This window comes from Galeopterus variegatus, unplaced genomic scaffold, assembly GCF_000696425.1.
Source record: "Galeopterus variegatus unplaced genomic scaffold, G_variegatus-3.0.2 Scaffold6374, whole genome shotgun sequence".
Taxonomy (NCBI): domain Eukaryota; kingdom Metazoa; phylum Chordata; class Mammalia; order Dermoptera; family Cynocephalidae; genus Galeopterus; species Galeopterus variegatus.
In genome coordinates, this window is record NW_007732485.1 from 4,753 (window position 1) to 17,280 (window position 12,528).

At 40.7% G+C, this 12,528-nt stretch overlaps 1 protein-coding gene across 1 annotated transcript in view; it reads right to left on the minus strand.

The window, feature by feature from the left end:
* Nucleotides 1-1,711: 1,711 nt before the first annotated feature.
* ANKUB1 (ankyrin repeat and ubiquitin domain containing 1) overlaps nt 1,712-12,528 on the minus strand; it is a 32,619-nt gene continuing 21,802 nt past the window's right edge. Inside the window, 5 exon segments of the mRNA XM_008590800.1 lie at nt 1,712-1,850; nt 7,032-7,255; nt 7,258-7,585; nt 7,587-7,967; nt 8,994-9,094. Of these exon segments, the coding sequence (XP_008589022.1) occupies nt 1,712-1,850; nt 7,032-7,255; nt 7,258-7,585; nt 7,587-7,967; nt 8,994-9,094 (1,173 nt within the window).

Sequence of the window (12,528 nt, forward strand, 5' to 3'; positions counted from 1 at the left end):
ATTAAAATATAAGTTTATGTGTAAGTTTAAAAGGTCAAGAATTGTGATTCAGACCAAAAGTTTGATGCTCTCTAATGCCAAGCATGCTGCTATTTTATAGTTTCCTGGCCACAAGCCACAGGCTTTGGGGGGAACTATTGATGCATGAGTAGGTGTTCTTGTCACAACATGAGTGCCTTGGAACGTTTGACCTTGCTTTTTCAATAGAAACAAAATAAAAACTGTTTTGATTAAAAGATAAATCAATGTGTAAAAGATTAGGTAAAAACATATAAATAAAGCAAGATTTTTGTGGTTGTTGTCCACACTTGCACTAGACATCTGTGGTCCATCTCTTTCTTTCCTCGCCGATGCCACACCACCCATTCAGGTCCAACGAATCCTGCGGAGCTGGTCTCCAGCATTGATAAACCCTTTCAAACCCACTAGTATGACTAAAAATAAAATACACTGATGACACCAAATGTTGGTGAGTATGTGAAGCTACTAGAACTCTTGTACATTGCTAGCGGAAGTATAAAATCATAAAACCACTTTGGAGAACTTTAGGCAGTTTTTTATAATGTTAAATGTAAGTTCACCTTATTATTTTACAATTCCACTGCTATGTATTTAACCAAACGAAATGAAAACATGTATCCTGAAAAAGACTTTTACAATAATGTTCATAAGAACTTTATTCATAATACCTCGAAACTGGAGGCAACCCAAATGTCCATACAGTTGAACAGATGAACTATGGTGCATCCATGCAAAGGAATATTACTCAGTAGTGAAAAAGAATGTACTACTCATACATGCAACAGTGTAAATTAATCTCAAGACATTAAGTTGAGCAAAATAACCCAGACACAAAAGTGAGTGACTGAATGATTCCAATACTTTGGAAATATTATCTATGGAGATAGAAATCAGAATAGCAACTACCTACAGGGACTTGGAATTTACTGAAACAGGAGCTTGGTGGAACTTTCCAGGGTAAGAAAAGTGTTCCACCTCTTTATTGTGATATTGGTTACACAGTCATATATATTTGCTAAACCCACTGAATCTTATATTGAAGATCCATGCAATTCACTGTATGTGAACTTTACCTCAATTTAAAAAAAAATTAATGGAAAGCAATGTTTCAGCAGAAGTTCAAAGGAGGTCTGAGACTAGCACTAGACCTGGATGATATTTGTAACTCTTCTGGGGACTTTCTTTACATAAAATTTTAAAAATTAATTATTTTTATTATGTTCTACATTCATATGGCTTTAAAAAAACAACATTAAAACATACTCAGAAAAATAAAAATGAAAGAAACAGTAAAAATTCTCACTCCTTTTCTTGTTTCCCATTGTCTCAGTTCCTCTACCCGACAGACAGCTACTCTTCTCAGTTCTTATGAATTCTTCCTCAGACTCTTTAGGCAAAAAAAAAAAAAAGGCCCTAAATTTTCACTTAAGGTGATGGAGTCCGAGAAAACATGGTGTTAAACAGTAAATGTGCTGTCGAAGGTCATGCAGCATTAGAATTGTTAGCGTTAGAACTGTTATTAGAGATAATGACAATAGAACTGTTATTAGAGACGATGACATTAGAACTGTTATTAGAGATAATGACAATAGAACTGTTATTAGAGACGATGACATTAGAACTGTTATTAGAGATGTTAACATTAGAACTGGAAATTCTATTTGAACAGGTCTTTGTCCAAACTGGGTTGTTACGACTTTTCAGTGCACGATTTCTGAGGGTTTTCACATGCTGTCAGCCTTCCTTGGGTAGTCCGGTTAGAAATGCTCTTTTTGGCCAGGACTCTTGCTATTTCTAACTGCTGAAGCTATCGTTTCTCTTTAAAGGCACTGTAAGAAAACAAGACATAATTTATGAGGCCCAATCTTGTCCCCATATATTACTGAAAGGATGGAAGTCTTCAGGCTGATTTGTAGCTGCGACCAGTTTATCTTGTCACATAGATAAGATGTGAAATAAAAACAGGAATCTTTCTAAAACCAGTTCCTTGTGGTGCGGTGGGAATGATATTTTCCCAAGGCAGTCCTAGAAGTTTAGAACCCACAACTAGAAACGGAAAGCCACTCAATGTCATGTAGAATTCTCTAGACTGAAACTTTTTCTATCTGTCCTCCATAGGCATTACATACTCCCTATACCTCCCTATACATTACACATTCCCTGACTTGTTCTCCCTTCTCCCCTTCCTGCCCCCACAAACATATATAAGGATTTTTCATTGAAAAGATGTTAGATATTTTGATAGTGTTTAACTGAAATACAATGGAACTTAATGTTTCATGACAATTATTCTCTGGCTATATACTAATAAAGACATACATTTTCATATGATTACTCCTACTTCGTAGAATACAAATGTGATTTATTACCGAGGAACTTTGCATCTCCTTGAATGCTGGGGTCCTTCTAGCTTCTAGCCTTGGTCCTCTTCTCTTCTTGCCTCCTTATCCTAGGAGGTCTCACTTACTCAAAGCTTTAATTCCCATAACATGACTCCTAAATCCTGACTTTTCTTAAAAGTTGCATATCTCCAATTACCAAATAAAAATATTTATCCCACAAACACTTCCAATTTAACTTGTCTTTTATCTTTTTCCTTAATGTGTCCCCCTTCGGTATCCTCGTGCTAACATATTGACTTTGCTATCTTCACCATCTCCAAACCTAGAAACAAAACTCAATTCCTTCTTTCTCCACTTCCACACCCAATTGGTGACCAAATTTTATAGATTATTCCGCAGAGATATCTCTGACATTTGGCCTTTCCCCTCTTCCCTAACTACTGCTGTTCTAGCCTAGGTCTTTATTGTCCCTCTTCTTACTGCAGCCCCCTAAATCTATCGCAGTCTTTCTCTACCTCCTTCAGTGAATCTTCCATACATCTCCACCAGATTTGTCTTAAAAAACAAACAAGTCACATAAATTTGTTTATGTGACTTATAAGAAAGATCTTCTGTGAGCTTCCCACCCACATTCTTCCACATGGAAAGGGGAATGAGAAGCAAACTCTCCACTTGGGCACACAAGATGCTTCTTAACGTAGGTGCAGTCTACCCTGCCAGTCTCATTTCCAGCCAACTGTTTCCTATCCTCTAAAATGCTTTTTGCAAATCCATTTACTTTCCTAAAAACTAAATTTCTTGCTTGTCCTTTTACACAGCAGTGCCTTTGACCATGTTACTATCTCTACCTGATCCTTTCTCTCATCAACACCCCTTTTGTCTGGCAAAGTCCTGCAGATTTTTAAAGGGCTTTCACTCAATCTGTTAGGAGAGCCTTGCATAAATGTACCATAATGTTTCAAATATTTGAAACAGGCAGGCCCATGTCTGCCTGATTCAACTTTTTTGTTCTGGATTAATTTCTTGCTTTGCTTCAGTGGCTTTCTCTCCCTAGGCCCTCTAAACTAGGTTAGAGGGCCATAAAATCAAGTCTTAAGCCAGAAATCACTCAGGCACCTTTCGCCTTTCCTCATATCCCAACTGACTTAATTTGAAGTCTTCTTATCTCCTATTCCGATGCATATCCTAGCTCCTCCTAGATCCAGAGCTCATCCTGATTCTCTCCCTGGCATTTGAACCTTGGCTTTTCTGCATTCATTCAAAAACTGTTTATTGGGCACTTATTATATGCCAGGCACTATCCTAAAAGAGCTTTACTTTTATCCAGAGGACAAAAGCCCATCAGAGTCAGCATTTGGGATTACCATCTATTCTCAGCTTGCTCAAATTCTCAACCTGCTGGACTGATTCCTCACATTTGAATCTTCATGAAAACAGACTTCCAGGTCATATAAACCTCACTGGAACTAGATGATAAACAGTAAGGAAGGCTGTTTTCTAGACATATCCTTAAATACCTAACCTTAGAGATACCTTCAAGCTGTGTAAAGCCTATGCTATCTCCTAGGCTGAGGAATGAGACTCTTTGTGACCTTCTGGCTTCAGTCACTGTCATCTATACACCAGCCGCATGCACTCACCAACCCAGACCCACATTAGTACTTGGTCTGAGTTAAGTGTAAAAGGTGTATTTTCGTGAATCTAAAGGTAGAGTTCCTGAATGACATATGGTTCAGCAAGCACTTTCACATGATGCCAGATGAGGTGTCTGGGGTCCTGGTTTGGGAGATTCCCCTTTCTATGCAATCAGGAACATCCAATGGCTACTTTACCCACCCTGAATCAATTCCTCAGGTTAGCATCATGAAGAATTACATTAGGTTCTTCCCTAGCTCCTGGATATGATAGTAGCTTGGTGTTGGTGCACACAGCCATCAAGATAGCGTACATCCACTCCTCATGTTTGTGTCTTTTTGGCACAAGAGCTGGACTGTTTGTTTATAGATGAGTGCTCAGACTACCTGACCATCCAGCTTGACTAGCTGCCTCAGGTAGACATGGGTGCTTTTGTAACTTCTATGAGGGGCATGAGCCAGATCAAGAAGGATGTGCAGGGATATGAGAACATAGGTCTCCCCTTCCTCTCCACAGCCCATCAACAAAAGAAAGTAGAACAGATCCTGGGAAAGATGCAGAGAAAAAGGGGTGTAAACAGATGGGGATGAAGTGGAAGATGTGAACAGAAGGAAGAGAAAAATACTGGGAAAAGAGAAATAGAAGAGGATTTGCTAGGAGTAACTTCCAGAGTAAGTAAGTGCACAGTCAGACTGACCACCACTCCTCCTATAAGTCTCCCTTCTGCACTAACCCCTTTCTTTAATGAAATGTTTTCCCCAGCAATTTTCTTCTTGACCTTGAAATAGCCTCCCCTTGATAACTCCGATACTTATGAAATAGTTATAAAAACAGCGCTCTGGTATAACCTCTTTGGAAAACACTTTGGAAGCATTTACTAAAGCTAAACATAAATTTACCCTGTGACCAGCAATTCCATTTCTAGGCATAGGGTCAAGAGAAAGGAATGTAAATGTCCACCAAACCTCATATACAAGTATAATCATACATTTTAATTCAAAATAGCCCCCAAATTAGAAACAACCTAAATGTCCATCAATAGGAAAATGGATAAATAAATTAGGATATGGAATACTACATAGAAATGGAATTCTGTGTAGGATAAGAACAATCAATACATGCAAAACCACAGATGAATCTCACAGGCATTATGTTGAACAAAAAGGCCAGACACAAAAGGTGTACACCATATGATAGAAAGTTCAAGAACAGGCTAAACTATTCTTTGGTAACAGAGATCAGAATAATAGTTATATCTGGGAGGGATTATTGACTGGCAATGTGCATGAGGGAAATTTTGTGGGTGCTGGAAATAATTTGTATCTGATCTGGGTGGTGGTTACATGAATGTGTGCAAATGTAAAAATTCAACAAGCCATACATGTGACAGTGGTGATCTTTGTACGTTTTACTGTGTATTTCATAAATCAATCCTCCTTAAGGAAGCACTCCACACAGTAGACTCTAGCAGCTCTTCTTATCTAAAACCACACACATGCCCACCTTAAACACAGAAACTTTTGCATGTTTCCATTCTTCCTAGCTCTGTACTGGGCCATAATAAGCATTTACTGAATGTTTGAAAAAATAACCTCATTTTTAATGTGCATCTGTTGATATAAGAAATCAGTATTTCATTTCTTGTGTTTACTGTCTGATTTTAAGATGGGCTATATAATTTTTTCGATTCATTTTACCAGTATTTTCCCAGAATTTTGGATGATCTCTTTTCATATATTCCAGTGGGAGATATCTCACAAATTCCAAAGATTGAAGCTGTTAAGCAATGTCTTCATCTACTGTCAACCTCATTAGGTTGGATCTTGAATTTTGCGTTTTACACCCCAAATTACTCTCACCACTAGGTGGCAACAACCTAGCTGAAGTAAAGCTGAACTAAAGACCAATACAGAAAGGCAAGTAAAACAATCTAGCTTTCTTTTATTCTTTTCTTCTCATTATATTGAGTAAGGGAAAAAGCCACTCATAAATTTATAGTTGTACTGTAATTTCAGCATCCAATAATATCCCATAATTAATGGATGGGACCTGAGATCTTATCAGAGAGTTGTGTTTTCAGTGAAAACTGATGACCAAAATTTACTTTATGAAATGAATGTACCTGAAAAGTCCACTTGTGATACACTTTCTTATCTCTTTAAATGTGATAATAGATTATCTTTTTTTTTTTTCCGTTTTTGTGACCGGAACCCTTGGCTTGGTGTCGCCCGCACCGCGCTCAGCCAGTGAGTGCACCACACCGGTCCACTTGTGATACACTTTCTTATCTCTTTAAATGTGATAATAGATTATCTTTTTTTTTTTTTCCGTTTTTGTGACCGGAACCCTTGGTTTGGTGTCGCCCGCACCGTGCTCAGCCAGTGAGCGCACCACACCGGCCATCACTATATAGGATCCGAACCTGCGGCCATCCCTATATAGGATCTGAACCCGCGGCTGCTGCGCTCCCAGCGCCGCACTCTCCCGAGTGAGCCACGGGTTCGACCCAATAGGTTATCTTTTTAACTCACCTTAAACATTAACGTCAATTCTAGCACCCTAGCCAATATAGATCTTCCCCCACCTGAACAAGTATATCTCGCCCTGTAGGTCAACTCAAGTCTTTATGCTTCAGTTTGTCATTGAACTGTTCCTTTCTTTTCTTCCATTTTTATTACCATCTGGTCTTCCACAATGCTTTTGATGTCTCCCTCCCATATCAAGTTTCCCTCTTCTCCCTCTGATTATAGTCAACAATTTCTTACTAGCTTAAAAAAAAAAGTGCTAACTGATACAACTCTTTTCACTGTGTCTATTTTTCTCCTGAAGCTTGAGGAGTAAAGTACTACACAGATTGGATTGGCCATAATATCAATTCATTTTGTTCAGACACAAGGCTAAGCTGAGATCATTGAAGCTTGGTACTGATGCACTGGAACAACTTGTATTACTTTATGTGGCATACTGGGGCTTCTTGGACCTTTCCTGACCTATTAAAGGTTTGCCCTTGTAAGTTTAAAGAGAAAACGTTACCTTGCCACAGCTAAGCAGTTGATTGCATTCTCCCTTGGAGTCCTCCCACTGTGCTCTGAGAAAGATGCCAGGGAGGATGTTAGTAAAAAGTCAGCACTGGGTGTTGCATAGTGAAAGGATGGATGTGCGTATCCCACTCTTGAAACTGGAGGGAGCGGGACTTGGGGGAGATAAGTATTTTTTATGAACTTTTCTTTTTTCCTAGCTGTGGTAGTATTTTTTTTTTCTGATTTTGTTGTTGTTGTCTTTGTAACTCAGAGAATGTATTTGCATCTACCAGTGGAGGCAATTTGAGGGTTTGTTCTCCTGTGTCCAGCTGCGAAACTGACTAATGGTTGACAGGTTTCTTGCTGGCACTTTGTTCACTGAGCAGCAGTGGCTTGCTCAAGGTACTTTGTGAGTCCTTGTTACCAGCCTTATGCCAGGTCTTGGAGGTCATTTTTGGTTTGGTGAAACCATCTACCATCACAGTGTCTCTAACTTTTGCCCCAGAGACTCTTGCTCTGCCAAGCTAGCTTTTATGAAGGCTATGTCTCTGAGCTCTGAGGACTCTATATTTTAATATAAATCCTCATCGACACTGAAATCTTCAGAAAAGATACCGTGGACCACATTTTCCTGAGCAAATATAATACACAGTCTTTATGCTTGTGTTTGAACACGATGGTCAGGGGAGTTTGTCCCGTGGCATTTTTGCATTCCAGGCACAGCATGCTGCAGTTGACAAAGGCCTTCAGAATCAACAGTTGGCCTGCTTCTGCAGCTGCATGAATGGGGCATTTAGAGACATCTGCATGAAGGGCTTCATAGCACCATGCTCTACAGGGGTGAACAACAACTGCCTCGTGGGGCTGCACACCCTGCTTCAGGGCCCATTCAGTGAGTTCGATGTACCCGTAAAAGGCGACAATGTACAAGGCTACCTTTTTCTGATACCTGAATGAGTAGAGCAAGGTGTGGGGGGTATGTTTAGTAAGTCAGCAAACAGACAAAAGTAGTTACACTAAATACCATGAAACATTCTAGTTACAGTGTTTATTTCCTCCTAACTTTTTTTTTTGTCTTTTTTTTCATGTCCGGCAACAGACCGCAACCCTCAGTGTCGCGCCCTTACCGGACCGGGACCAGCAACGGGATCACAACCCTCGGCGTTGCTCCCACGCCTCGCTCAGCCAGTGAGCAGGAACCAGTCTGTATGTGGGATCCGAACCCTCAGCGGGAGCGCCGCCGCGCTTCCCAAGCGGCGCACTGTAGCAGTGTGCCACCGGGCCGGCCCCTATTTCCTCCTAACTTTTACCTAAACATGTTTTTAGAAAAAGCATATAGTAATATACAATTTAAATTGCACAAATCTTGCTTATACACATTATCCTACTATACATATGTAAATAATTCAAACTACTTTCCTTGAAGTGGTTGTCTTTCTTATGAAAATCAAATGCTTAGGAGAAATATCAAGCTATTATATTAAATAAGAAATACTGGAAGCAATTCAGCACATTTCAGAAATTTGGAAGTTTTATGTTTGTTTTGTCCTTTCTTTCTTTCTCTCTCTTTTTTTTTTTTCTTTTTGGCAGCTGGCAGATACAGAGATCTGAACCTTTGACCTTGGTGTTATAACACCATGCTATAACCAACTGAGCTAACCAGCCAGCCCCTGTTTTCTCATTTGAACAATCCTTTTTTTCTGGCTTCTCAATATCTCTACTACCCTAATCTAAACCACTACCTACCCCCACTGCCCCCCCTGGTGCTAGCCTCCTAACTAGTCTCCCACCCTCTTATTCCCATGCAAGCCTTTGTCACACAGCACTCAGTCATCTTTTTATTCCATATATTGGAGGATGCTTATCCTCCATTTCAAACCCTCCAATAGCTTTCCAGTGCAACTGAAATTCATCCTCCTCACCTTGGCCTCCGAGGCCCCTCCTTCACCTAGCCCTGCCCCCTTTCCTACCCCACTTCCTACCACTCTCTTCCTCTTTCACTGTATTGGAGTCACACTGGCCTTCTGACTGTCTTTCCAGCACTCTGTAAGGCATAAGTTGGGTGACTGGTGATGGCTGTTCAGACAAGTGAGAGGGAGGCAAACCTCAACATGGTCCCGCCAGGCATTGTCCAGGACACATTTGGGCAGGGCTGTCTTTCTCCACTGTAAGACGGAGGCAAGCTAGCCTGACATCACACAAACCCTACTGCATATACCCCACTCTCCTGTCTCTGATTACATGCTCACCACCCCATCTTTCGATGTGTATGTAGCTTCCCATGTATTTTTCTGTATGGGGAAGATGCTCTGTCCAGAGCATGTGGAACTCTGACTCTCTGGTGTGGAGTATGCATAAAGCAAATGTACTTCACAGGGCCTTGCAGTTTCAAGTATTGACCTTGCAAAGGACCAGAAATTTTCCTCAGGCTATATAGTCTCTGATGTAAGATAAAGAGTTGTAACACAGCAAGGTTGCTGGCTCAAAGACAGACAGGTTACTGATTGATATGTAAAGATACTGGGAAATTGCTGTAAGAAGAGAATGTTTGCTAAAATCAAGCTTTTGTTAGTGGATCAACTTAATTGCATGTTACCAGCTTCTATTGTTAAACTTGTTAAACTGTATTTAGCATAAACCCCACCTATGTTCTCTTCCTGTAACTTCCTGGTCTGGAAAATAAATTCAGGAAGAGAACCCCAATTCATGGTTAATTTCCCAAATGGAAGGAATGCCTCTATCTTGAGGGTTCTTGGAGATTAACCTGTTTGTGGAGCTTCTCACTGCTTAGAAGAGATGGGCTTTGAGCAATCTTTGGCGGCTCTGTCTCCCAGGGGAAAAGAGGTGACAAATCCGTGGGAGGCAAAGCAACACTCTGGCAGTTAGATTATAACTAATTTGAGTTATATATTAATATGCTGGTATTTGGCTCATGCATCAATTTCTTTTGAAATTCATTAAGGCAAGTCAGCATTTCTTTTTTTTTTTTTTAAAGATGACCGGTAAGGGGATCTTAACCCTTGACTTGGTGTTGTCAGCACCACGCTCAGCCAGTGAGCAAACCGGCCATCCCTATGTGGGATCCGAACCCGGGGCCTTGGTGTTATCAGCACTGCACTCTACCAAGTGAGCCACGGGCCGGCCCAAGTCAGCATTTCTGAATTTGAATCTGGGATGAAGAGCCCCCTCCAGGATGGACAGTGAAGATGCCCCCTGAGCTCTCTGGGCAGCTGGGCAACTAGCCTTCCCCTGATGATACCGAGTTCTTGGCCCATATCTTTCCTTCCAACCTCTATGGTGTGATTTACGGCCCCAATAAGAACTTTATGCTTGACATGTGCATGACAGAATTCCTCATCTTCTCCCCCAAATCTGCTCCTCTTCAGTTCCCTTCCTGGATGAACAGACCCTCCATCTACCCCATTATTCATTCTGAGAGACTGGACTTCATCCTGGTCTTCTCCTCCCTCTACCTCTTCCCGTATCTAATATGTTACCTCAACCGGTTGATTCTGCCTCCTAAGTGTATCTTTTCACAGACTGCCCTCTTAGCCCCACATCTACTGCATAAGCCTAGTTGGGGCCACCATCATCTCTTGGCTGTCTCCCTGTGTCCCTGTAGCCTCTGTTCCTCACACCGCCATCAGAGCCATGTTCTATAACGCAGATCTCACTTTGGCCCTTCCCTTCCTTCAGTGTCTCCCCAGCACTTGAAAGATAAAGTCCAAATTCCTTTATGTTCCTACTTAAGTAGGAACTGGTCTCTTCTTATACTTCCAGCCTCTGGCCACTAACTCCCTTTCACTTTATAATCTACCACATGGCACATCTTTCAGTTCCCTGAATCTATTCTCTTGCCTCTGTGCCTTTGTACATGTGATTCCATCTATTTTGGAACATCCTTTTTTCTTCTCCCTACTGCCTACCTGAATACCTGTCCTTCAGATCTCAACTTGGATTTCTCTTTCTCAGGATGCTCTACCTGATTCCCAAAGTCTAGTTCATGTCCATGCCATACATTCCTGTATCATCCTGCACTGCGCCCTTGTCATAGCACTTTCCACACTGAACGGTAACAACACCTATCACTTATATACTGCTTATCATAAGCCAAGCACCCTTCTAAGTTCTCTTTGATTATTAAGTCATTCAATCTCTAAAAGAGTTCTATGAGATAGATACAATTATTATTCCCATTTTGTAGAAGAAACTGAGGTACAGGATGGTTATATAACTTGCCCGAGTTTACATAGCTAAACACTGAGGGTGCAGGACTTTGAACCCGGAAGATGGGCACTGGCATTTGCACTTCTAAACATTTTGCAATTCTGCTACTCCAGGAACTGGCTATTTGTTTTCTATTTCTTCTACTGGACTGTATGTAAGCTTGCCAAAGGAAGGGGCCATATCTTGTTTACTGCTCTATTCCTGGGATCTTGAACAGTACACAGTAAATGCTCAGTAACTATTCGTTGATTGGGTGGAGGAATAAAAGGAGCTTTTCAGTCTGATTATTTGGGAGCTCACTCTGAGAGCTTAGATTTTATTTAAAGATTAAGAGTATAGATGGCTAAACACATGAGCACTCAAATTAAATTGTCAGGACCCAGTACCCAGTTCTGCCCTTATTAGTTATGTGACATTGTGCAGGTTTCTCAATCTCAGTTTCCTCATCTGCAAAACAAGATAAATATGTATCCACCTTATAAAATTGTTATAAGTATAAAATGAACTTATAAATATAACACAGTGTCTGCCACAAAGAAAGTATTCAATAAATATGCATTATTAAAAGTAACAATGCAACATAGATATTTCTTTGGATTCAGAACATGAAAGAAGAGAATTATCACTATCCCTAAATAGAAATTAATGTACAATATTTGAGTATTTTATAAAATTGTAAAAGCTGCTATTCCAATCTGTTACTTCATAGAGTCCTTAGAGCTCCTAGTAGGTATATAGGCTTCTGTAAAATATGACTAAATCACCCATGAGTAGGCACTGTTCCAAAATATCACTGAATTAAAACCTATAGGTTAATGCAGGTTATGCATCTGGGAAGCTGCTGGCTGCAGCAATACCTTACGATGCCCACCTGCTTCTCTGAGCCTGTCCTACTCCACTGCCCCAGCTACACATGCCATGCATCATGTATGGCAAAAATGTGAATGCTTGTATTAAATGCAGTTTGAAAAATTACTTGTGAGCTTAGGAAGAGGTGGCCAATGTTTTCAGCCAATCAACTAGCAAGTGTTTTTTTTTTTTTTTTTTTTTTTTTTTTTTGTCCTTTTTTGAGACCGGCTGCACTGCGCTCAGCCAGTGAGCGCTGTGAGCACTGTGACCGCACCGGTCATCCCTATATAGGATCTGAACCTGCGGCGGGGGCACTCCTGCGCTCCCAACACCACACCCTCCCGAGAGCGCCACGGGCTCGGCCCACAAGAGTTTTTTTTAGAATAACTGAATGTCAGAGTGGCAAGGTACTTATTCTGACAGCCTTTAAAAGT